A 26,583-nucleotide genomic window follows, 5' to 3' on the forward strand; every position below is an offset into this window, starting at 1 on the left:
GAATTGGGGGGAGAGACCGAGTTAAACTGCAATACATTAAGGGGGAAGTGGACATGTCTGCAAGTCTGCAAGCAAGGCTGCGAGACAGTAAAAGGAATCTACACAACAAAGAGTTCAGTGGATTGTCCTGAGTATCAGACTGGAGTGGCAATGCAAACATCTTAACATCTCTCAGTAAGAGAGAGGAAGGTACTCTAGGTACAGGGAGAATGTTTACAATTCCTTTTGAATTTACAAGGAATTACATAACCAATGTGAATATAATTTGTATATAATTCTATATCATAGTTATGATAGATATTTAGCGTCGTACCTCGTGAGGCTGATGGCCGGTAGCTGAACCCTGAGGCTTAGTTTTATAAACAAAGCTCTCGTCCGAAGTCCACACATTATGGGATGTTGTTACTGTACCAGCAGTGCCCTTGGGCGGTGGAGTTATGAACCCCAGAGTGCTGTGTTTTCTGGGGAAGAGCAGAGCTGTTTGGCTGCTCTGCATTTCTAATGTTTCCCGGACGGCTATATGCAGCCTCAGAGACACATCCGGTAAAAGGCCTTCGGACGGTCAGGAGAATAAAACATTTATACTGCGGATTAGAGCCACTTTACAGAGGTGTGGGCTGTGATCACGCTCATAATTCAACCAAACACGAGCAAAGTGTGACCTGTAACCGGCTGTTTACACCAGACCTTTATTATCGTGTTGTTGTTGAGGACCTCAGACAGCCAGCAGCTCATGGAGACACATGGCGGAGTCCTGACTCGCACTGGATTAGAACGTTCTAACTGAATCCTGATGGATCTGCTTCAGCACGGTTCCAGGCAGCAGCACTCAGAATAAACCCAGCCTCCTTGGGCAGAACCCAATCACCTTTATTTGAATATTGTTATCATTATAATTCCTGAATTAAAACAGCAGTTACTTTTTAATTAGGCCTTTAATTAAATACAGCGAGCAGACCTGGATGGTAGGAAATCCTGGAGGTTCAGGTGAGGCCAAGCAGAACCGGGTTCCTCTGCCCCACCTCGATTTTGCTGCCTTCTACTGGGTTCAGACTGACTTGTGTTCTACTGTCTTCTACTGGGTTCTACTTGCTTCTGGGTTCCGACCTGTGTTCTCCAGAGTTCTAGCAGCTGTGTTCTCCAGAGTTCTCACAGCTGTGTTCTACCGGGTTCTTACAGCTGTGTTCTCCTCCCAGTGTCGGTGGGTTACGAGTACGAGTCCTGCCTGGACGTGGTTCTGTGGGAGAGGAGGACCGCCGTGCTCCAGGGCTACGAACTTGACGCCTCGAACATCGGAGGATGGATGCTGGACAGACACCACATCCTGGATGTCCAGAACGGTAGGCCTGTGTGTCCCTGTAGAACAGTAGGCCTCACCGCCTGGAGAACGGTAGGTGTCACCACCTGTAGAATGGTAGGCCTCACCGCCTGTGTGTCTGTAGAACGGTAGGCCTCACCGCCTGTGTGTATATAGAACGGTAGGCCTCACCGCCTGTAGAACAGTAGGCCTCACTGCCTGTAGAACGGTAGGCTTCACCGCCTGTAGAACGGTAGGCCTCACCATCTGTAGAACGGTAGGCCTCACCGCCTGGAGAACAGTAGGCCTCACTGCCTGTAGAACGGTAGGCTTCACCGCCTGTAGAACGGTAGGCCTCACCGACTGTAGAATGGTAGGCCTCACCGCCTGGAGAACGGTAGGCCTCACTGCCTGTGTGTCTGTAGAACGGTAGGCCTCACCGCCTGGAGAACGGTAGGCCTCACCGCCTGTGTGTCTGTAGAATGGTAGGCCTCACAGCCTGTAGAACGGTAGGCCTCACCGCCTGTGTGTCTGTAGAATGGTAGGCCTCACAGCCTGTAGAACGGTAGGCCTCACCGCCTGTGTGTCTGTAGAATGGTAGGCCTCACCGCCTGTAGAACGGTAGGTCTCACCAACTGTAGAACGGTAGGCCTCACCACCTGTGTGTCTGTAGAATGGTAGGCCTCACAGCCTGTAGAATGGTAGGCCTCACCGCCTGTGTGTCTGTAGAACGGTAGGCCTCACAGCCTGCAGAACAGTAGGCCTCACCGACTGTAGAACGGTAGGCCTCACTGCCTGGAGAACAGTAGGTCTCACTGCCTGTGTGTCTGTAGAACGGTAGGCCTCACAGCCTCTAGAACAGTAGGCCTCACCACCTGTGTGTCTGTAGAATGGTAGGCCTCACCGCCTGTAGAACGGTAGGCCTCACAGCCTGTAGAATGGTAGGCCTCACCGCCTGTGTGTCTGTAGAACAGTAGGCCTCACAGCCTGTAGAACAGTAGGCCTCACCACCTGTGTGTCTGTAAAATGGTAGGCCTCACAGCCTGTGTGTCTGTAGAACGGTAGGCCTCACCAACTGTAGAACAGTAGGCCTCACCGCCTGTGTTTCTGTAGAACGGTAGGCCTCACAGCCTGTAGAACAGTAGAATGGTAGGCCTTACCGACTGTAGATTGGTAGGCCTGACCGCCTGTGTGTGTCCAGTAGGCCTCACTGCCTGTGTGTGTCTGATCCTTGGCTCTGCTGCGTTATGGACGGGCAGATTTCACTTTGAACGGCAGCAATAAGTACTGGGATGAAGATGAAATATGCTCAGTCATCGTATCTGCAGCTAATAGAGCACAGTTCTGAAGGGCCCATCATTCACCTTAATGACGACATCCATCAGAGCCACCCAGAGCTTTACAGCTCTCCACTCCAACAGGGCCGGACGGCCTCTAGCTCCCAGTGTCTCCTACTCTCTCCTACTCTTCTATTCTCTAGTAATCTCTAGTCTCCTAGAAACTAGAGACTACTCCTCCTCCTCTGGTCGCTAGTCTCTTGTCTATAAACTCTGGGCTCTGCTATTAAGCCTGGGCCGACTAGGCAGTCTTGATGAGTTGTGTGTACGTGCTCCATGCAGTGTGGAAATGTGTCGGTACGTGTGTGTCCATGCATCTCTTTCCAGAAGTGGATCTCCTTGAGAACACATCTGGTCTCTCTCAGTCTCCTCCTCCGCCTCTCACAACACAAAGTGTTCTTCAGCGAGTGGAACTTCTGCATTTTCTAAATGATCTCTCAGGTGACCAAAGCAGAGAATACCTAGAATGGGTAGCTGGGCTCAACAGTTCAACAGCTTGTGTTGAAAGGTGGAAGGACAAATGAGTGTTCACTATATTCTTCACTGTTTAGAAGATGACCAATCAAGGAAAACGCTCTGATGTGTATCTGAGACTAGTATTGGAGACTAGTAACTAGAGACCAGAGACCAGGTGAGACCAGAGATATCTGACTATATCAGACTTTATCAGACTTTAGATATCTGAACAGGCTACATTTATAAAAGAGCAAGGCAAAAAAGTGGTAGCTGTTTTTCTAGATGGCCGCTTGGCCACTATGCTAACGCTAACTTATGCTAGCGCTACGTTACGCTAAGCTCTCGACGAGCAGCGCGGCAGCGGCGGTGCTGTTTACTCTGAGACGCGCGGCCTCTCGGTTTAACACACAGAATGAAAGGCTCACAGTCGAACCCAATCTGTCAAGATGACTCGTACCCGAGTTGCGGCAGAGTGTAAGAAAAGCACATGGATGCTCGCGCAAAGCGTTTGATGCGGAGCGTTCCGAGGTAACTGGCACATCTCCAAAGAGCGCGTTTGACAGCCGCCCAGCAGGAGGTGCAGTCACTGCCGACTGCGTGTTTGTGATCCGCAGAGACACACGATTCACATTATCCCCGGCCTGCTTGATATGCTAATGGCGGCCGCGTCCTTTCCGAGTCGTGCTCTGTCGCGAGACGGGCGGTGCGGTGGAGGAGGAGGAGGTGGCGGCTAGGGGCGAGGCTGCTTCTGCGTGAGCAGAGCAGAGTCAGGTGTAAACATAGGGGTTTGTTGTTGTTGTTGTTGTTGTTGATGTTGTTGTATTCAGGGGTGCGGCGCTACGGGCTCCTCTGTAGTCGGGTCCTAATGCTCATCATCCTGAAATAGGATGCTCCTCACAGGCGGCCTGCTGCTGGGAGCACGGCTGCCAGGAGTGTTTCCGCCTGCGATCCCATTAGTTCAAGCGGCCTCTTTACCGCCAGGTGTTTATGTGAAGATGTTTGAGTCCCTGCTAGCGCTCACATCAAAGTAGCCCAACAATATCGCTCCACACCTCCTATTTTTATTCTTTTCAATTTGTTACTCCCACCCGAGCGTCGGTGAGCCGGTCCGTGTGACAGAGACGCCGGCTCGGCTCACTGAGGAGCTGCTCTCTATCGCTCTGGAGCCCGGCTGGCTCACAGAGGAGCTGCTCTCTATCGCTCTGGAGCCCGGCTGGCTCACAGAGGAGCTGCTCTCTATCGCTCTGGAGCCCGGCTGGCTCACAGAGGAGCTGCTCTCTATCGCTCTGGAGCCGGCTCACTGAGGGGCTGCTCTTTATCGCTCTGGAGCTGGCTCACACTGATTGAGGCCCTCATCCCTGGAGCCCATAGCCAGGCAGCTCTGCCTGGCTCCTCCCAGGAGTCTCAGGCTGACCTCCTCCACCCGATCCTCCTGCTGCTCTGCAGAGGAGCAGATAAGGATCTCTAGGGTCTCCTCTTTCATCCTTCCTTCACAAGGGGCTCCTCGCTCTACCCACTCCTCTTTCTCACTCTCCCTCTTTCTCCTCACTCCCTCACTCCTCTCAATCTCTCCCTCCCTCCCTTCCCTCCCCTCCCTTCCTTTCCCTCCCCTCCCCTCTCTCCCTCCCCTCCCTCTCCTCTCTCCTCCCTCCTCTCCCTCCCTCATCCCCTCCTCCTCCCCTCCCTCTCCCTCCCCTCCCTCCCTCGTCCCCTCCTCCTCCACTCCCTCTCCTCCCTCTCCTCCCCTCCCTCCCCACCCCCCCTCTCTCCCTCCCCACCCTCGCCTCTCCCCTCCCTCCCTCCTCCACTCCCTCCTCCCCTCCCTCTCTCCCTCGCCTCTCTCCTCCCTCCCTCCTCCACTCTGTCTCCTCCCTCTCCATCCCTCCCCCTCCCCTCCCAGTCCCTCAGCCTGTACTTATCCTCCAACCTCGAGCTGCCTCTCTCCCCGACCGAGAGTTGGCCGAGAGTCTCGCAGAGCGACAATGAAGAGGATAACCCAGAAGGAGACCAATTATGACACTATCCTCTTCCTCAGTGCCAATCTCCCGCATCCCCTCCTCCCTGGGCCCCTCAGCCTGTCACCAAGGTGACATTGCTGGGGGCCCTCCAGGTACGGGGCCCCGCCCGCTGGTGAGCATTAATCAGGACTGCTCCGTCAGCGTTATGGTGGAGTCACAGCGAAGGGTTACCGTACCGTACTGCTGCGTCCCGCTCCATCACTTCTGCTGCTCTATATGGATGTATGGATATAGGCATGCATATACATATGCATTATGTATTACTACCAACATGCACCAGAAACATGTACTTCCAAGTGCACTGGCAACATGCACTACCAACATGCACTACCATGTGCAGTACCAGCATGTACTACCACGTGCAGAGTCCTGGTCCTCAGCAGAGTCCTAGTCCAGAGTCCTGGTCCTCAGAAGAGTCCTGGTCCTCAGCCCCCAGAGTCCTGCTCCTCATAGTCCTGGTCCAGAGTCCTGGTCCACCCAGAGTCCTGGTCCCCAGCCCCCTCTCCCCTTCTGGGGAAGGTCACGCTGTGATGCCGATCTGTCTTAGTTAGCGCTGGTTTCTGCTCCCCACTCCATCCGGATCCGTCCTCCGGTTTGTCCTTCAGGTGGGGGGGGGGGGGGGGGGGGGTGCGGACCCCGCGATGTGCCGTGTGTCATCGATCCTTTAATTAGGACACAGACGGCGTCTGCATTCAAACGTGCCGCTGGAGCCTAATAATAAACGACTCCCAGCATGCATCGTTCTGCTTTGATGTTCTCCGCTTCCCTCGGCGGAGAGGCCGCCTCCTCCTCCGTTCCCTGGAACGCCACTTGAGACTGAGCGCAGTGTTCATCCATGTTGAGTCAAGGCGCCCAGCGACGCCCGGCGACACCCGGCAACGCCCGGCAGTCTGAGGCTCACATGGCTGGACGGCCGCGACGGCGGTGGCGACAGTGGTGGTGGTGACGGCGGTGGTGTTGGCGGCGGTGATGGCTGTGGTGTTGGCGGCGGTGGCGACGGTGGTGGCGGTGGCGGTGACAGCAGTGACAGCGGTGGCGGTGGCGGCGCTGAACTAAAAATGTGCTCTGCTGACGGGAGAACGCCGGCAGAACGCCAGTTGCATGGGAGCATTGCAGACACTTCCTCTGCTCCCGTGTGGTGCCGGGTCCATGAATCATCGTTTATAAATATCTCGGGCTGCCGTGTTCCACAACACACTCACTGCAATACACTTTGGATAAAGGCGCCACCAAACGGCGAAAATAAAATAATAGAATCTATTTTAAAGATGCGAGAACATTCAAAGCACCGATGCTTTAATGACACCAGGAGGTTCCGAACACACGACGAGGAACACTCTCTATGTATCTGCGGTGTCTTTAGCTCTCTGCGGCCGCTGGTAGCCTGTGATGCTCTAAACCTCAGGTTTGCTTTGAGTCCCGATGTTGTCAGGGAGGAACAGGATTAATAAAGCACCATCTCGTCCTGACAGATGTTTCACAGCAGGCTCTTGTTGTTGTCGTTTTGTTGTACAAGCTCAGCCTCACCTGCCGTGTGAAGGGGGGGAGGGAGGGGGGGGGGGAGGGGGGAGAGGGAGGGGGGGGGCGGGGGGGGGTCTGCGTTGCCATGGATACAGATCGCAAGTTCCTCCCGGCTCTGTGATTGATGGGGCTAAACGGGAGGGACATTGATGTGAAATGTCACCGAGCGGGTGGCGACCGACCCACGCTGAGCTGCTGCTGTCTCCCCAGGCATCCTCTACAAGGGCAGCGGGGAGAACCAGTTCATCTCACTGCAGCCTCCCGTCATCTCCACGGTGATGGGCAACGGCCGGCGCCGCAGCATCTCCTGCCCCAGCTGCAACGGGCAGGCGCAGGGCAACAAGCTGCTGGCCCCCGTGGCGCTGGCCTGGGGCATCGACGGCAGCCTCTACGTCGGCGACTTCAACTACATCCGCCGCATCTACCCATCGGGGAACGTGACCAGCGTCATGGAGCTCAGGTGAGGCTGCTCCAGATGTGCTCTGGAAGGTATCCAACGTCATGGAGCTCAGGTGAGGCTGCTCCAGATGTGCTCTGGAAGGTATCCAACGTCATGGAGCTCAGGTGAGGTCGCTCCAGATGTGCTCTGAGAACACTGTTTGGTGTGGAGAGTCCAGTGGGAGCTCGGCCTGATCTCTGGACACGAGGACCGGCTCAGCCTTTCTTTCCCCTAACGTCCTCTGACTGGAGGGCTGTTCGCCGTCTTTATCCTCAACAGAATGCCGCTCAAATAGACCCCAGACATCTTTTCATCTCCCTTAGAATGTGAGAATCGCCTCCACATCCATCTGGGTAATTGGATGAGACGTTTTCGCCTCGGTGTGTAATTGACATAATTTACACTCCCGTTCTGAAGTGTTCATACCAGCTCTGGGCTGTTTCATACCGGCTGGTAATTATTGGGCCATTGTCCAGAGCACCATTCACATGTGCCTTCAATATCTGGCGGACAGGAGGATTAATGTTACCCCACTGTCAGCCCATTGGTCCTGATGGCCTGAGCCGCCTCCTGCTGATTGGCTAGTCTCTAAGAGAGTTTGGCATGTCAGTTAAACAGCGGTATGTAGGACATGATACCGAGACCGGTCATCTGCGTCCAGACAGCCAAACACAGCCTTCTCCTTGTGGATTAACGTGGCTTCTGTCAGACAACCTAATCAATATTCAATATGAGGAGCTAGAATAGAAACCAAGGGAATGAAATGTGAAGTTGTGTGTGTAGTGTGTAGAGAGATCTCCACCGCATACCGCCCTGTTTTATAACCGTTTGGTCTGCTTGGTGGACAGACGGGGTAAACTGTGTAAATGTTGTTGGACAGACTGGTAAACTGTCTGATGTTGGACAGACTGGTAAACTGTGTAAATGTTGGGCAGACCGTTGTGCTGGTTTGAATAAAGTGACCCAGATGGACGTGACCCAAATTAAGAGGTTCGTAGTGTACAGGGGTTGTGTGTTCCATGAGCCTGGTGAGGGAACACAACACCAGTGACCAGAGACCAGTTAGACCACAACGTTGTCATCAACACCCAGCGCTGAGTGTGAGGAGCAGGAAGGGATGAACCCGCTCACCACTCATACCTCTGAGGATCACATCCCCAAGACTGGAGAATCTCCTCAGGCATCTGCTGCTGCTCAGAATCCTCCTCCTCCTCCTCCTCCTCTTCTCTTCTCTTTTCCTTTTCTCTCCTCTCCTCCTCCTCTCCTCCTCCTCCTCTGCTCTTCTCCTCTGCTCTCCTCCTCCTCTCCTCACGTCTCCCCCTGCCTCCCTCTCCTCTCCTCTTCTCTCCTCTCCTCCTCGCTTCTCCTTGTCGTCTTTAACCCCTTGGATTTGTGGTATTATTAAAAGTTATTTATGTGATTTCATTATTATTGGATTAATCAATAGGAGTTGATCACCGATCATACACATCCAATAAGTAGTTGGTAGCATGAATGTGTTGCTTGAATACTTGTATTTGAATACCCTTGTATTTAATTAAAATACTATCCCTCCTCTCCTTCCACCTCTCTCCTCCGCCTGCTGTAGAAACAAAGACTTTAGACACAGGTATGTTCAATCCTTCTCCTCATCTCTCTCTCCACCTCTCCCTCTCTCTCCCCATATCTCTCTCTCCCCCTACCTCCCTCCCCCTCACTCCCTCTCTCTCCCCCCTCTCTCTCTCTCTCCCTCCTGCCCTCTCTCTCCCCCCTCTCTCTCTCCCTCCCTTCCTCCCGCCTTCTCTCTCCCCCCTCTCTCTCTCCCTCCCTTCCTCCCCCTCTCTCCCCCTCTCTCTCCCCCCCCCCCTCTCTCTCTCTCTCCCCCTCTCTCTCTCCCCTCCCTCCCTCCCCCTCCATCCCGCTCTCTCCATCAGACCATCAGTACCAGTGCACGAGGTGTAGATCAGCATTATGTACTGGAGGAGACAGACAGCAGCATAATGCTTCAGTCGGCCTTCAAAGAACGTTTACGACTCAATGGGAATATGAGCTGTTTTTTACAGTAACTGCATCCATTTTTACACCATCAGAGCACTCAAGCAGCAGTTTAATATAATTTATGCCAGTCGTTCCCTAGTAGAAAGGTTATGTCCCTCCACCTGTTGTGTTTAAATGTCTCATAAAGCAAGCTTCACTGTTCTGCTGCCAGCTAACAGGCATGTTTAATATCATATAATATAGTATAATGTAACATAATATAGTATAATACAGTATATTATAACATCATATAGTATAATATAACTTATTTATAAAAAAGATATGTATACTGTATATAAAATAATGTAATGTAATATAGTATAACATAATATTGTGAAATATTATGTGATGTAGTGTCATGCAATGTAACAATACTAACAATAATATAATATTGTTATTTTATGTTATCTAATGTCATGTAACACAACATTGTATTATATAATATTATGTTGTGTAATGTAATAACACAACCTAATATAATATGTAAGGGATAATGTATAGAACACCGGTCATTATCGGGAAATAAGCCCCAAACTGTTTTTTTCCAGATAATGACCGGCGACGTTCTATACATTATCCCCCTTATTACACGGCTACTTGCCATAACGAAAAATTGTCTTTTTACAATTTATTTGTTACCAGCATTCGCAGTGTTGATCAGCAGAGAAATAGTCTGCCAAAGACATTGACGTCGCTTAGCAACCGAATACGCTGGGGTTGACAAGTGATCGGACTACTTGGTCTGATTCTACGAAAGACGTGAATCAGAGGCAAAAAAATCCACTTTCCTTGACAGCGGTCATTATATGCTTAGCAACAGTCATTATTGAAAAATAATTGACCGCCGGAAGTCGGGAAGGAACCATGCAAACGAATGGAGCGTTCCATAGCATTGAGAAGAGCCATGTAATAAATGTAACATGTAGCCCTTCGGCTCTGCCTGTTGGACCCTCAGTAAGGCCCTCCCTCTGTGTGTGAGCAGCAACAACCCAGCCCACCGCTACTACCTGGCCACCGACCCGGTGTCGGGCCAGCTCTACGTCTCCGACACCAACTCCCGGAGGATCTACCGGCCGCGGGTCCCGGGAGGCACCAAGGAGCTGACGGCCAACGCTGAGGTGGTGGCCGGCACCGGGGAGCACTGCCTGCCCTTCGACGAGAACCACTGTGGGGACGGCGGCAAGGCGCCAGAGGCATCGCTCACCGGACCCAAAGGTACCAGGACCACCTGGTCCACTAGGACCACCTGGTCCACATAGGACCACCTGGTCCACTTAGGACCACCTGGTCCACTAGGACCACCTGGTCCACTTAGGACCACCTGGTCCACTAGGGCCACCTGGTCCACTTAGGACCACCTGGTCCACTAGGACCACCTGGTCCAATTAGAACCACCTGGTCCACTAGGAGGATCTGTTCCACATAGGACCTCCTGGTCCACATAGGGCCACCTGGTCCACTTAGGACCATCTGGTCCAAAAAGACCACCTGGTCCACTAGGACCATCTGGTCCACTAGGGTCACCTGGTCCACTTAGGACCACCTGGTCCACATAGGACCACCTGGTCCACATAGGGCTCCCTGGTCCACTTAGGACCATCTGGTCCACATAGGGCCACCCTAGGAGCATCTGGTCTACTCTGGACCCGAAGGCATCCTTACTCCTGCTTTCCAGAGGGCCTTCCTGAGGTTTTGGTTTACCGTCGTTTTACCAACACTCTGGTGGAGAGCAGACTTCATGATCACAGGAAGCGTGCAGAGAAACGAGACATCCCTCAGGGAGAGAGGTTTTAACGAGACCATCCCACAGAAAGGGGAGCGCAACGTTTTATGACTTCATTCAGACAAAATACGATTAATATTCCTCCACACAGAGTAAACACCAGGCTGACTGCAGACTTCCTCATTACCACATCCATCTTCTGAAGTGCTATGGAAGATGACGTTAACACGTTATAGCAGCAGAGAGGCAGGACCTGGAGAACACATCTCAACACGCTCATCATGTGTTCCACACTGGTCCTCCTCTCCCTCTCCCACTGCAGGACTGGAACCCATCGTGGTGCTCCCTGTTACAGCCAGACAAAAATGAAAATTGTGATAGCATCACAAGACAAAATCAAATATTAGAACCAACTGCTAACAAATCATGATCTAATCAAACATGATGAAATCAAATATAGAAATCAATCGCTAACCAATCAGATGGATCTGTGAACTCCTCACCTGGTTGTTAAAGTAGGTCAGAGTCAGGGAACACCTGAAACCAGGTCCTAGATATATCACTGAGAAAGCACTTTCCTCACTGAGTGTGGGTGCTGGTCTATAGGGTGCAGGGACTCTTTAGGTGCTGTCCCTGGAAAGGCAGAGTATAGGAAAAGTTTATGATAGTGGAGCGTACAGCCGGCTGCAGCGTGGGAGACAGGAGGAGATGAACTAATGATGGAGTGGGCGGAAGAGCTTTTATTATTTTCCTTCCTCTCCTCATGTTGGCGGAGTTCTGCCCAAGAGTGACACTTTTCATCTGTCAGAAGACGAGCTGTCAGAGCCTCTCGCCTGGGACTATCCCTCCTCTTCCTCCTCTTCTTCCTCCTCCTCATCTTCCTCCTCCTCCTCCTCCTCCAGTTCCCCTCCTCCTCGCCTCCCTCCTACCCAGCCTCAACCCCACCATCGCCTCCTCTGCCTGCTCCTCCTCACCTTCCTCTCCTCCTCCTACCCCGCCCCTCCAACCATATCCTCCTCCTCCACCTCCTCCTTCTCACCCCACAACTGCCTCCCACACCCCCATCACTTCTTCCATCATTTCCTCCTCCACCTCCTCCTCCATTATCACCTTCTCCTTCTTCTTCAAAACGCCTCCACCTCCTTAACATCTCTGCATGAAATAAACCTTAGTCTGCAGATAAATATAGACACACACACGCACACACACAAAGACACACACACACCCTCACACTTCCAGCTAAACAGATTGTATTTCTGTTCAGCAGATCCAAAGCAACACATTTTAAATGTGTTCTTCCTTGTGGGCTGAGGGTGAGAAACCCTCCCAGGCTGAGGGGCACTAGGGCTGACAGCAGTGTTGTGCTCAAGCGGGGAGGGGGGAGAGAGGGGGGAGCATGGGGGACAGAAAGGGAGATGGAGATGGATGAAGAGAGAGAGGGAGAGGGGAGAGAGAGTGGGGAAGATAGGGAGAGAGTAGGGTGTGGGGGGAGACAGAGGGAGAGAGAGGAGAGTGTGGTGGGAGAGAGAGGGGGAGATAGGGAGAGAGAGTAGGGTGTGGGGGGAGACAGGGAGAGAGAGGAGGGAGAGGAGAGTGTGGTGGGAGAAAGAGGGAGAGATAGGGAGAGAGGAGAGAGTGGGGGGAGACAGAGGGAGAGATAGGGAGAGAGGAGAGTGTGGTGGGAGAAAGAGGGAGAGATAGGGAGAGAGAGGAGAGAGTGGGGGGAGACAGAGGGAGCGGGGGAGGGCGAGGCAGGGAGCTGTGTTAATATATCTTCAGTGGGCGGGGCGGTGGAGCGACTGGTACCCTGCGCCGCCGCTCTGTCACTCGGTGATTCAGCCTGCCATTGTCACCATGGCAACTGCCTGCATTTCACCACTTTCGTCTGAAATTGGTGAAAGCTGTCATTTCCGCTCCTCCACTCATCATTTATCAGATGGAGTTGGGGGGTCGGGACCCTCGCTGTTGAGGTGACCGGCCGCGCCCCAACAGACCTCACCCCCACCACAGACCTCACCCCCCCCCACTCTCCTCCCCCCCTCCCCTGTCTCTCCTCCCCTGGTCTCAAACCACCCCCCAGTTGTCTCCCCCAGCCGTCTCCCCCCAGCCTCCCCCCCCTCAGTCTCCTCCCCCAGCCGTCTCCCACCAGCTTCCCCCCCCCCCCCCCCAGTCGTCTCCCCCCAGCCTCACCTCTCCCCCCCCCCAGTCGACTCCCCCCAGCCTCCCCCCGGGCAGCGCAGCAGGCTACGCCCATGCAGTCGTTCCTCTCCACGCTGACAAATTATTCACCAGCAGAAAAGCCGGCTGAATTATTGATGGATGTGCTTTCTGCAGTGACCTGAATAATACGGAGCCAAGCTAGACACATGTTCCCGCCATGTTCTGGTCACCGAGTCTCCCGCCGCACGCAGCCCGGCTCCCGTCGGCTCCGCTGCAGTGGCTGGCAGAACTCCCTCCCAGCCCAACCTCACCAGCGCTGGGACAGTCAACTAGGATCACAGAGTCGCTCACCAGCTTCAACAAAGGACTCACTTGTTCACCTAGACTCTGCATAGCCTCCGCCCATCTTTCTTCTGATGAATTTACTTGAACTTCTAAAGGCCCTCACAGTGAGAGCCTGAACAATGTGACCTGAACAACACATCCTGAGCTCTGAGCATTAAAACCGTTCTCTGATGTGTATTGCTCAACATGTTCAACTCTTTTTAGAGTTGATCAACTCTTTTTAGAGCTGTCGGTTCTCGGTTTAGTTGGGCCAACACTCAGGTCGGCCAATACAATTTTGGGAGAGGGGTATGTGCCCCTCGGACACGCCCCTAAGCCCTCCTCCTCCTCCTCCTCCTCCTCCTCCTCCAGGCATTGCGGTGGACCGGAATGGCCTCATCTACTTCGTGGACGGGACCACCATCCGCAAGGTGGACCAGAACGGTATCATCTCCACCTTCCTGGGCTCCAACGACCTGACGTCTGCGCGGCCACTCACCTGCGACAGCAGCATGGACATCAACCAGGTACCCGTCCCCCCTCCCGCCAGGCCTCAGACCCCCTCAGACCTTGGTAGACCCGTTTGACCCAGCTCTGTGACTCTGTGTTTAGGGTGGCCACAGCACCTAGATAAAGGTTTTTATGGCCCACCAGTAAAGACCAGCTGGCTGGCTTTTATGGTTATGCTAGCCTGGTTCTGCTCACCTGGTTCTGCTGGCCTGGTTCTGCTCACCTGGTCCTGCTCACTTGGTTCTGCTCGCCTGGTCCTGCTCATCTGGTTCTATCAGGCTAGTCCTGCTCACCTGGTTCTGCTTGCCTGGTTCTGCTAGCCTGGTTCTTCTAGCCGTGTTCGGCCAGCCGGGTTCTGCTAACCCAGGCTTTGGCTGTCGGTGGATATTTGTGAATTCTATTTTAATTACCATCTGGAAGATGTCGATTCAGGAGCAATTCAGCGTTTTTCCTGACACAATTCCCTGTTTCAAGGCCAAATCCATCAGCTGCTACGTCTCACTCTCCGACACATTAGCATAAGACTGTCATAACCACGGCAGATTGGTTCTCTGGATCCAAATGAGCTGCTGGAGACATGTGGAGGTCATGCTTCAGTTCCTGGAGAGAAGGCAGCAGAGGAAAGGCTATGTTTAAAACATGAGCAGGGTCTATTGGTGGAGGAGGGAAGTTTGTATAAATCCATGCGCAGTAATACAATACTAGAGCTATAGTCAATAGAATCCTCTGTAGCGCCCCTAGTGCATTAAGTCCTCAGGACCAGGTCCTAGGACGCCCCCTAACACTGAGCCTCTTCAGGAGAACCCCCCCACCCCTAGGAGGGAACCTTCTGAGGAGGTTTGACTCCTAAGAAGCCTTAACACAGTGTGTTTGACTCCTAAAGAACCTTAACAAAGTGTTTGACTCCTAAGGAGCCTCAACAAAGTGTGTTTGACTCCTAAGGAACCTTAACACAGGGTGTCTGACTCCTGAGTACCTTCCTCTGTGTGTTGTCTCCTAAGGAGCCTCAACAAAGTGTGTCTGACTCCAAAGGAACCTTAACAAAGTGCCTGACACCTAAATACCTTCCCCCGTGTGTCTTCAGGTGATCCTGGAGTGGCCGACGGACTTGGCCGTGAGCCCCATGGACAACTCTCTGTATGTGCTGGACAGCAACATCGTGCTGCGCATCACGGAGGCGGGCCAGGTGAGCATCGCGGCCGGGAGGCCCCTCCACTGCCCGCTGTCCGGGGGCGAGCCCCGCCCGGGCACCGGCCAGCGGGCGCGGCTCAGCACCCTGGAGAACGCCGTGTCGCTGGCCGTGTCGTACCACGGCGACTTCTACGTAGCCGAGACGGATGAGCGGCGCTTCAGCCGGATCCGCCGTGTGTCGGTGGGCGGAGAGATCACGCACCTGGCCGGCGCCGCCTCCGACTGCGACTGCAAGAATGACGCCAACTGCGACTGCTACCAGAGCGGGGACGGCTATGCCAAGGACGCGCGGCTTAACGGGCCGTCCTCGCTGGTGGCGGCGCCGGACGGCACACTGTATGTGGCCGATCTGGGGAACATCCGGATCCGGGCAGTCTCCAGGAACGGGCCCGCCCTGGGCTCCACGGCCAGCTCCTACGAGGTGGCGTCACCGGACGTCCAGGAGCTGTACGTGTTCGACCTGAACGGGACGCACCAGCACACGGCCAGCCTGCTCACCGGCGAGCCCAAGTTCTCCTTCAGCTACAGCACTGACAACGACGTCACTGCTGTCACCGACAGCAACGGCAACACCCTGAGGATCCGGCGGGACCCAAACCGCATGCCGGTGCGGATCGTTGCCCCCGACAACCAGGTGATCTGGCTGGCAATGGGCACCAACGGTGGGCTGAAGACGCTGACCGCCCAGGGCATGGAGCTGGTGCTGCTCACCTACCATGGCAACAACGGCCTCCTGGCAACCAAGACCTCCGAGATCGGCTGGACCACCTTCTATGAGTAAGCATGACCTCGTTACGTTACACCAATGGGAGGGGCTTCTCTCTCTACCAATCACCTCTTTTCTGCTTCTACTAGCTGGTTCAGCTGATTGAGTTATGTCTCTGAGTTCTATTAGCTGGTTCATATGTTTAAGCCGCTGCTCCCGCTGTGTTTCCGGCATGTTCTACTGTTTAAAGGCATAACCGGGTCACCATGGTGACCTCTCTGACAGCCATTGTCACAACGTCGTGTTCTGTCTGGGAATGTTTAATTATAGCGGGGTGCCACTAAGAGAAGTGTTTAGCCAACATGATGACACGCTAATTCATACAGAGGAGGTCTTCTTTAAATCCTCAAAGTGGTCATTGTTGAAATGATTCACACGTCTGTTGCCAATAAGATGGCCGCACGGCTCCCTTCAATCATGCTCCAGAATGTTTGTGGTTCAGAAAAGGTTAAATAAGAAATATTTTGTAGGAAATGACAGCAGAGTGAATGGTGACACTCAACAGACCCGCGGTCTTGAAAAGCAAAGTGCTGCAATTGGAAAGCAGTTTTTTTCCAATTTTCAAATTTCTGCCATTTTCCTTCCCTGCTCTCCAACAGCTATGACAGCGAAGGGCGGCTCATGAACGTGACGTTTCCCACGGGAACGGTGAATAACTTGTACACCGACTTGAACAGCGCGCTCACGGTGGACATCGAGAGCTCCCTGACGGATGAGGAAATCAGCATAACGACCAACACGTCCACGCTGCGAGCCTTCTACACGCTCACTCAAGGTGAGGCTGCGCCGGCTCTCAGGGATGAGCAGTTCTTTGAAGTGCTGTCATTCCACCCGCGGCATGTTTGGTCTGTTCCCACTGCAGCAGATGCTGCAGAATGCGTGTCCTCGCCCGCCGCTGACCCAGTTCAATTTCAGAGACACGTTTAGCTGTTTCACATCAGGGATATTATGTGACTCTCCATACGTTTCAATGTTGATTTGTACATCACTAGTACCAAAAGTACCAAAACCTGACTCAGACCCCATGTGGACATCCGGACTGACGTAATGCAGCCATCTTGAGAGGTTATCTGTCAGTGTTGGGGTAAGGCAAGCAGAGTTCAGTGGGGTGGAGTCATGTATCATGACTCTGTAGATCACCGGCCTCTCAGTACTGCACACCCTGCCTTGTCCCGTTATCTGAAATCAGGAATTCTCTATTATCTCGTTCTAAATGTCTAAACATCTAAATGTCGGCTGGTTTTACATCACTACAACAAATTTAATAGAAGAAGGAAGAAGATATTTTTGAACTACATTAAAAGATTAACTGAATAAAAGCAAAGATCATGCAGTTTTTCAATAAGAATCTCCTCCTTGATTCAGTTTTGATCATTTTTCTCAACTGCTTTTTACTCTGTGAACATCTGATTCCATTTAAAGCCTAAAGTTATCTCTGCCTGGTTAGATATGCATGGTTATACGACATCATGTTACTGGTCCCACTGGGGGAGAGCATCAGAGCTAGTGCTACTGTTTCTGTTCTATTGGTTTTGCTGGGTTGTATCTAATGGTGTTCCGTTCCATTGCTCCTCCAGACCAGTGTAGGAGCAGCTACCAGGTGGGCTTTGACAACTCCCTGAGGATCTCCTACGCCAACGGGATGGACACCCACTACCAGACTGAGCCCCACATCCTGGCGGGCGCCGCCAACCCCACTGTAGCGCGACGCAACATGAGCCTCCCCGGGGACACCGGCCAGAACCTGGTGGAGTGGCGCTTCCGCAAGGAGCAGAGCCGCGGGAAGGTCATTGTGTTCGGACGCAAACTCAGGGTACGTCCTCCCTGGCCTCCAGGTCATCGTGTTCTGACCGCACTCCCCACGGTCCTCAGACCACGTCCCCCCTGGTCTCAAGGGGCCAGTACCAACACTTGGTTCGGTTTGGGTATGGTTTAGAAATGGTCCAGTTTGGCACACTAACAGTGGTACCTCGTTGCTGACACTGAATTTCTCCAGACAGCCCCAGACAGCTTCAGACAGATCTAGAAAAATGGCTCTAGATTAAAAGTTCTAGAGAGAAACATCTACTTACACATATCTCAGCTCGAGACTGATCTCGATGGACAGATCTGAAAGGACAGCTCTAGATGGAACTATCTGGATGAAGCTCTAGCTCTAGATGAACAATCTAGATGATCCAAGCTAGAATTAGATCTTGGCTCCAGACACCAATACTAAATCTCCCTCACACTGTTACGTAATTTTCACTGCTACATGACCCCTCTGCCAGGTGAGACTAGGTGAGGTGGCTTAAACCACACATCATCAACACACTCCTCAACACGCCAACCCTAACCCACCCTAACCCTAGTCCACCTTAACACTAGCCCAACCTAACCCTAGCTCAACCTAACCCTAGGCCACCCTAACCCTAAACCATCCTAACACTAGCACACAATAACCCTAGCCCACCCTAACCCTAGCCCACCCTAACACTAGCACACCCTAACCCTAGCCCACCCTAACACTAGCCCACCCTAACCCTAGCCCACCCTAACCCTCACCCACCCTAACCCTAGCCCACCCTAACCTTAGTCACCCTAACCCTAGCCTGACCTAACCCTAGCCCACCCTAAGGCCCTGTCCCAATTCTTGCGAAGGGGTAGGGTGTCCCAATACTAATAGACAAGGGGGGGGAGTGCTGTTTTTCCCTTAAAATCAACCCTTGAACGCTAGCCAGCTCTGGAGCTGACTTGCAGCTAAGGGCACTCAAAGCAAGTGTTCTTGTTAAGGGGAGAGAAATGGGACTGGGCCTAACCCTAGTCCACCCTAACCCTAACCCTAGTCCACCCTAGCCCACCCTAACCCTAGCCCACCCTAACCCTAGCTCCCCCCCCCCCCCCCCCCCCCCCCCCGTCGTCCCACCAGGTCAACGGTCGGAACATCCTGTCCGTGGACTACGACCGCACGCTGCGGACAGAGAAGATCTACGACGACCACAGGAAGTTCCTGCTGAAGATCATCTACGACGCCACGGGGCAGCCGGTGGTGTGGGTGCCCAGCAGCAAGCTGCTGCCCGTCAATGTGAGCCGCAGCAGCAGCGGCCAGATCACCGTCCTGCAGAGGGGGCCCACGGTGGAGCGGGTGGAGTACGACGCCCAGGGACGCCTGGTCTCCAGGGTGTTTGCCGACGGACGCACCTGGAGCTACACCTACCTGGAGAAGGTGAGCACCACCTACCTGGAGAAGGTGAGGACTGACACCTGGAGAAGGTTAGCACCACCTACCTGGAGAAGGTGTGTGGTGCTCACACAAGTCAAAGGTCAAACTAATTCAAGAAGAATTTGGAGTCCAGCTCATTGCTTCTATAGGCTTACCAAGGAGGAAAGAAAATAGGAAATTCCGTCACTGCAGGGCTAGCGCTGGCTAGCAGCAGGGTTAGCTGCAGGGCTAGCTCTGGCTAGCAGCAGGGCTAGCATGAGTGAGGGGCCTGCAGGGGCTTTCATCAGCCCCAGTTAACTGCTGTGTGTTTAGCATTAGGCTAATAATTAGCATGAGGACTCCTCCACACAGGATGACCGCCACAAGCCTAATAGCATAATGATAATAAAACACATTAGCACGACTTTCAGAAGGAGAAACAAATCATTGTTAGCAGCAGATAATGATGTTTTTTAAATGAACAAGTGACTATGGTAACGATTAATCAGGCCCCAAGCAGGTTAGTCAGCCAGCAGTTCAATACACTGAATAATTCATAGGCTTTAGAATCCATTATTATTTCATCAGCATTCACTTTAAACGTATCTCTCTAAAATTGCTTTACGGTGGAGTTTCAGTTCATTTATCTGGACCTGTTTTTAACCTGGGATTGTCGCTCTCTCGCTCTCTTTCTCTATAATACCATCAAATGCTCTCTCTCTCTCTCATGCTGTCCATACTCTCTCTCTCTCTCTCATGCTGTCCATACTCTCTCTCTCTCTCATGCTGTCCATGCATGCTCTGCTCTCTCTCTTTCCATTCTCTCTCTCTCATGCTGTCCATACTCTCTATCTCTCTCTCTCTCTCATGCTGTCCATTCTCTCTCTCTCTCTCTAGTCCTTGGTGCTGTTGCTCCACAGCCAGCGTCAGTACATCTTCGTGTTCGACTCCCTGGACCGGCTCTCTGCGGTCACCATGCCCAGCGTGGCGCGCTACTCCATGCAGACGCTGCGCTCGGTGGGCTACTACCGCAACCTGTACCACCCCCCGGAGAGCAACGCCTCGGTGGCCGTGGACTACAGCGAGGACGGCCTCCTGTTGAGGGTGGCCCACCTGGGCACGGGCCGCCGTGTGCTCTACCGCTACCGCCGCCTCAACAAGCTGTCGGAGATCCTGTACGACTCCACGCGCGTCAGCTTCACCTACGACGAGACGGCGGGCGTGCTGAAGACGGTCAACCTGCAGAACGAGGGCTTCATCTGCTCCATCCGCTACCGGCAGGTGGGCCCGCTGGTGGACCGCCAGATCTTCAGGTTCAGCGAGGACGGCATGGTGAACGCCCGCTTCGACTACACCTACGACAGCAGCCTGCGTGTCACCAGCGTGCAGGGCGTCATCAATGAGACGCCGCTGCCCATCGACCTCTACCAGTTCGACGACATCTCGGGGAAGATCGAGCAGTTTGGCAAGTTCGGCGTGATCTACTACGACATCAACCAGATCATCTCCACCGCCGTCATGACCTACACCAAGCACTTTGACGCTCACGGCCGCATCAAGGAGATCCAGTACGAGATCTTCCGCTCCCTCATGTACTGGATCACCTTTCAGTACGACGACGTGGGCCGCGTCATCCGCCGCGAGATCAAGATCGGCCCGTTCGCCAACACCACACAGTACGCCTACGAGTACGATGTGGACGGCCAGCTGCAGGCCGTGTACCTCAACGAGAAGGCCACCTGGCGCTACACCTACGACCTCAACGGGAACCTGCACCTGCTCAACCCCGGGAACAGCGCCCGGCTGCTGCCGCTGCGCTACGACCTGCGGGACCGCATCACGCGGCTGGGCGACGTGCAGTACCGGCTGGACGAGGACGGCTTCCTGCGCCAGCGCGGCGCAGACATCTTCGAGTACAACTCCAAGGGGCTGCTGGTGCGCGTGTACAGCAAGGCCGGCGCCTGGAGCGTGGTGTACCGCTACGACGGGCTGGGCCGCCGCGTCTCCACCAAGACCTCCACCGGCCCCCACCTGCAGTACTTCTACGCCGACCTCAGCTACCCGGCCCGCATCACGCACGTGTACAACCACTCCAGCTCCGAGATCACCTCGCTGTACTACGACCTGCAGGGCCACCTGTTCGCCATGGAGATCAGCAGTGGCGAGGAGTTCTACATCGCCTGCGACAACACGGGCACGCCGCTGGCCGTGTTCACCAGCAACGGGCTGCTGGTGAAGCAGCTCCAGTACACCGCCTACGGCGAGGTCTACTTCGACTCCAACCCCGACTTCCAGCTGGTGCTGGGCTTCCACGGGGGACTGTACGACCCCCTCACCAAGCTGCTGCACTTTGGGGAGCGGGACTACGACATCATGCCCGGCCGCTGGACCGTCCCCGACATCAGCACCTGGCAGCGGGTCAGCAAGGAGCCCGTGCCCTTCAACCTCTACATGTTCCAGAGCAACAACCCCATCAGCAAGGTGCTGGAGCTCCGGGAGTACGTGGCCGGTGAGGAACCCCCACAGTCACATGACACATGTCACATGACAGCGGTGTCACATGACAACACGTCACATGACAGCGGTGTCACATGACAGCACGTCACATGACAACATGTCACATGACGTGCACATGATGTGAACCTCACACAACACATCACATAACATGTGAACCCTACACCATAGATCACATGACACGTGTTCTCCATGTGGCCGAGGGCCTGCAGCAGTGCTGGAACATCAAAGCTCATGTTTTGTGTTGTAAATATCACTTAAGTTATTCATGAGTTAAGTGAGTCAGTGTGTTGGTCTCGCTCCATAATGTGGTTAACTCCCAGGGGGAAACCGTGCAGGAGAGCGAGTGTGAATACAGAACAGCGTCCGTGACAACGCTAATATGAGTCTTTGTGTTGCAGATGTGAACAGCTGGCTGGTGACCTTTGGGTTCCACCTCCACAACACCATCCCCGGCTTCCCCGTGCCCAAGTTCGACCTCAGCGTGCCATCCTACGAGCTGAAGAAGAGCCAGCTCTGGGACGACCTGCCGGTCAGTACCAAGGAACACCTCACGCACCAGATGGTGTGGAGACATGCAGAGATAGAGATGTTGCGTAGACATGTAGAGATAGAGAGATGTGTTGTGTAGACATGTAGAGAGATGTAGCAATGTTGTGTAGACGTAGATGTAGATGTAAAGACGCGGTTAGCTCTTGTTTAGAGATGTTGTTGAGGGATGGGAAAAGATGTTGAGATGCTTTTTAGATCTTAGATCCTTCTCGATTGTAGCTGCTCTAGCAGCGCTATAGAGTGTGAAGATATCAGATGGCAGACAGTCATGTCGTGTTTCGTAGTCGGTGCGCAGCGCTAACCCGTCCCTCCCCCAGGCCATCTCGGGGGTCCAGCGGGAGGTGAACCGGCAGGCCGTGTCGCTGCTGTCCTTCGAGCGGCTGCCGGAGGTGCGCTACTCCCGGGGCCGGCGCGGCGAGAAGCCCTGGCTCTGGTTCTCGGCTCCCTCCTCCCCCATCGGCCGCGGCGTCATGTTCGCCGTGTACAAGGGTAGCGTGCACACGCACGCGCTCAACGTGGCGGGCGAGGACTGCGTGAAGGTGGCCTCCATCCTCAACAACGCCTTCTACCTGGAGGACCTCCACTTCACCCTGGAGGGCCGCGACACCCACTACCTGGTGAAACCCGGCCTGCCTGACGCCGACCTGGCCGCGCTGCACCTGACCAGCGGCCACCGCACGCTGGAGAACGGCGTGAACGTCAGCGTGAGTCAGTCCACCACCGTGCTGGACGGACGCACGCGGCGCTTCGCCGATGTGGAGGTGCGGCGGGGCGCGCTGGCGCTGCACGTGCGCTACGGCTCCACGGTGGACGAGGAGAAGGGCCGCGTGGTGGAGCTGGCCCGCCAGGCGGCGCTGGCGGGGGCGTGGGCGCGGGAGCAGCAGCGGGTGAGGGAGGGGGAGGAGGGGGCGCGGCCCTGGACCGAGGGGGAGAAGAGGCAGCTCCTCAGCAGCGGGAAGGTGCTGGGCTACGACGGCTACTTCGTGCTCTCCATCGAGCAGTACCCCGAGCTGGCAGACAGCGCCAACAACATCCACTTCCTCAGGCAGAGCGAGATCGGGAAGAGGAGGTAACACAGAGGAGGAGGAGGAGGAGGAGCACAGGGCCTCCAGGGGAGGAGGAGGAGGAGGAGCAGAGGGCCTCCAGGAGAGGAGGAGGAGGAGGAGGAGCACAGGGCCTCCAGTAGAGGAGGAGGAGCACAGGGCCTCCAGGAGAGGAGGAGGAGGAGGAGGAGGAGGAGGAGCACAGGGCCTCCAGTAGAGGAGGAGGAGCACAGGGCCTCCAGGAGAGGAGGAGGAGGAGCACAGGGCCTCCAGTAGAGGAGGAGGAGCACAGGGCCTCCAGTAGAGGAGGAGGAGCATAGGGCCTCCAGGAGAGGAGGAGGAGGAGCACAGGGCCTCTAGGAGAGGAGGAGGAGGAGGAGCACAGGGCCTCCAGAAGAGGAGGAGGAGGAGGAGGAGAAGGGGGTGGAGGAGGAGGAAGACAAGGTGGTGGATGAGGAAGAGGAGGTTAGAAAGCAGCAAGAGGAGAGGAGGAGGAGGTGGAGGAGGGAAAAGGGGGCTGGAGGTGAAGGAGGAGAGGGGAAGGAGGCAAAGAAGGAGATAGATGGGGGAGGGATAAGGGAGGAAGTAAAGCAGATGGAGAAGATGCAGTAGGAGGAGGTGAAGGAGGAGATGGAAGAGGGGTGTGTTTTGTAAATGAAGTCCTTACGTTGGAACAGTGCTGTGCATTGTTCCAGAGACACAGGAGTCTGAACACTGTAACCACACGCATGTACCTGGAGCTCAGCGGAGCCACCAGCTCACCAGAACGATTAGCTCACTGGAGCGACCAGCTCACTGGAGCGACCAGCTCACTGGACCAGCTCACTGGAGCGACCAGTTCACTGGAGCGACCAGCACACTGGACCAGTACACTGGAGTGACCAGTTCACTGGACCAGCTCAGTGGAGCGACAAGTTCACTGGACCAGCTCACTGGAGCGATCAGCTCACTGGACCAGCTCACTGGAGCAGCTCAGAGAAACCAGCCAGAGAACCAGACTCTCTAGAACACTGAGACCAGAGATTAAACAATGTTTTTATGTTTCTTGTTTTAATGGATAAAAAAAAAAGACTTAATATTTAACGGAGGAAAAGCGATGTTTACATGATGCATCTCCACACGGCCCTCACCTGCCAGACACCTGATCAGCACTGTAAAGCGTTCTGTAAAGCGTTCAAACCCCCTGCATAGCGAAGACGGCGTCTCCATGTTTATTTAACCGTTGCCATGGCGTCCGCGAGCACAGGGACACAATGTGTTGTAAATTATGCAAATTAGTTGTGTGTTTCCTTTTCCTTTGATGAGCTGTGTGTACCGTCATATAAACATGCTTTATGTTGTGTTTCTACATCCAATAAAGAACAACCGATTTCACCCGGTGTCCCTCCGTTCTGCCCATGAAACACCTGACCAGGAGATCAGCTGGTCGTTTGATCGCCTGGTCAGTTGATCACCTGACCAGCTGATGCTCCTGTGTGTGTGCAGCGAGGGGTGAGATGTTGCTTCCACTAAATGTAATGTTTATGGGGCAGAGTGACTTATGACCTCGCCGTCTGAATGTTTCATGGACACAAATATTTCATGAAGGCGCTTCACGTGAACACGGTTCAGTCGCTCCAAATATAGAACCGCGCTCCAGATTTCAAGTGTCGACAAGAAGACCTCATCCGTCTTAGTCTGGAAGGTTCTCCACTTCTCTGCTTTATTGTTGTTCTTACCAGAGGATTGTTTTCAGTGTAGTGTTCTTTAACTATTTAATACAGTGTTCCTTTGAGTTTAAGTGATTAAATTATCAAACACGAAAGGTAACATAGTGTTCTTTCTTTATTTAAATAGTGTCTACTTTGATTACTTTAATATTGTTGTATTTATATGCATTATTTAGCCTTATTATTTTAGGTTATTTCTAATTATTATTTCTTTCTAAGAAAGAAATAATGTTATTTCTAAGGGTTCTGTACATTTTTGAATATAGGCTATATGAAATAAATATTATTTAAAATGTAGTTTATTGTAGTTAAATGTTCTTTAATTAATATCTTTTAATACACATAAACTTCTGTTCGTCAGAAGACCTTTAGTTATTCATGTTACACAGAATTATTTTTAACGCCTTGTGAACATAGTAGTGTTGAAATCTTAGAACATTGTAATCTCTACATAACCCCATGGTGTTCGTTATGTCTCGTCGTAGTGTTCAGTGTCCTCATAGGAGGTCCTAACGACGTTAGAGAGCAGAGCCGTGTTCTGCAGCAAGATTCCGCAGAACGGTTCAGAGAAGCTGCTGAGTGAGGAACAGAATGCCGGGACAGAGGGAGAGGACAACATGACAGTAAACCCTCAGTCGATCGCAGGCTTTCTGTTGATTTAATTCGATACAGATTATGGTGTTTAATTCATTTAATTACGTCCTTTGATTGGATGATGAAGATGAGGATGGTGATTATTACGAGACCTTTGTTATTCTCCATTAGGGAGAGGCGGAGATCCTCCGAAACAGCAGCTGGATCTGGTGGGTCTCCGGCGCCCTCTAGCGGCGCCCCCTGGACACTTGGTGAAGATGAGCATGATAATAATAACTCACCAACAATGTGTGACTTTAAAGGTCCCATGACATGCCACCAGGTGTGAGTGTGATTAGCCGTTACAAGCCGTTTTGAAAATCTGGCTCTTATGACATCACAAGTTGGCGTGTCCACCTAGATGTGGGGGACGGATGGACGAGCAACGTTTGCTACAGTCCACTGGGTAGGTTGGTACACTGATCTATCCAGCACACATCTAGGTGGACACTCCCACTTGTGATGTCATAAGAGCCAAATTTTCAAAACGGCTTGTAACGGCTAATCACACTCACACCTGGTGGCATGTCATGGGACCTTTAGGGAACGTTGACTTCATCGTGTTTATTTACTCTGGCTCCCCCGCTGACACATGGCCACGGCCCCTGGCCCTCCCCCGCTGACACAGGTCATGCTCACTGGCACATGGTGCTCCTCCACCTTTGGTCCTTGTTGTGTTTGAGAAGTGAAAAGCAAACACAAACATTCAACTTGATTATTAAAAGGTAAACATGTAACATTGAGTGTTTGAAACAGGTACTGCTGGAGAGAGAACGATAACAAACAGAACCGTTCAACCTGGAACCGCCATTTACAGGAGCAGGTCCCCGCATTTACAGGAGCAGGTCCCAACCTTTAGAGGATCAGGTCTCACCATTTACAGGAACAGGTCCCACCATTTACAGGAGCAGGTCCCGTCATTTACAGGGGCACGTTCCTGCTCTGATTCAAATTCCAAGGTGTTATTTGTCCCATACTCATAAAGGATGTGCAGTGAAATATATGTGTGACATACTCAAAAAAATATATTAATAATAATAATAATAATAATAAATAAAATAAATAAAATACAAGTTTTAACAGAAATGAAGAATATTATAAATATATCTAAAATTGTCAAAGTGTCAAAGTGCAGGGGGAGGGGTGGGATAGTTCATGATTGAAATAACACAAGCAATATTGCTACTATTATT

The 26,583-nt window shown here is 53.1% G+C and overlaps 1 protein-coding gene across 1 annotated transcript in view; it reads left to right on the forward strand.

The window, feature by feature from the left end:
- The window catches only part of LOC311345486 (teneurin-3), a gene marked incomplete at both ends in the record, with an annotated part of 54,316 nt that extends 31,238 nt beyond the window's left edge, over nucleotides 1-23,078 (forward strand). Inside the window, 12 exons of the mRNA XM_084469901.1 lie at nucleotides 1,197-1,340; nucleotides 6,840-7,089; nucleotides 8,657-8,677; nucleotides 10,067-10,299; nucleotides 13,664-13,818; nucleotides 14,886-15,769; nucleotides 16,358-16,533; nucleotides 17,336-17,571; nucleotides 18,667-18,963; nucleotides 19,837-21,448; nucleotides 21,855-21,985; nucleotides 22,323-23,078. Of these exons, the coding sequence (XP_084326027.1) occupies nucleotides 1,197-1,340; nucleotides 6,840-7,089; nucleotides 8,657-8,677; nucleotides 10,067-10,299; nucleotides 13,664-13,818; nucleotides 14,886-15,769; nucleotides 16,358-16,533; nucleotides 17,336-17,571; nucleotides 18,667-18,963; nucleotides 19,837-21,448; nucleotides 21,855-21,985; nucleotides 22,323-23,078 (4,895 nt within the window). The remainder of the gene's footprint in view (nucleotides 1-1,196; nucleotides 1,341-6,839; nucleotides 7,090-8,656; nucleotides 8,678-10,066; nucleotides 10,300-13,663; nucleotides 13,819-14,885; nucleotides 15,770-16,357; nucleotides 16,534-17,335; nucleotides 17,572-18,666; nucleotides 18,964-19,836; nucleotides 21,449-21,854; nucleotides 21,986-22,322) is intronic.
- Between the last annotated feature and the right edge of the window lie 3,505 nt (nucleotides 23,079-26,583).

The sequence above is a fragment of the Micromesistius poutassou genome, assembly GCF_964030765.1.
Source record: "Micromesistius poutassou genome assembly, chromosome: 6".
Lineage (NCBI taxonomy): Eukaryota > Metazoa > Chordata > Actinopteri > Gadiformes > Gadidae > Micromesistius > Micromesistius poutassou.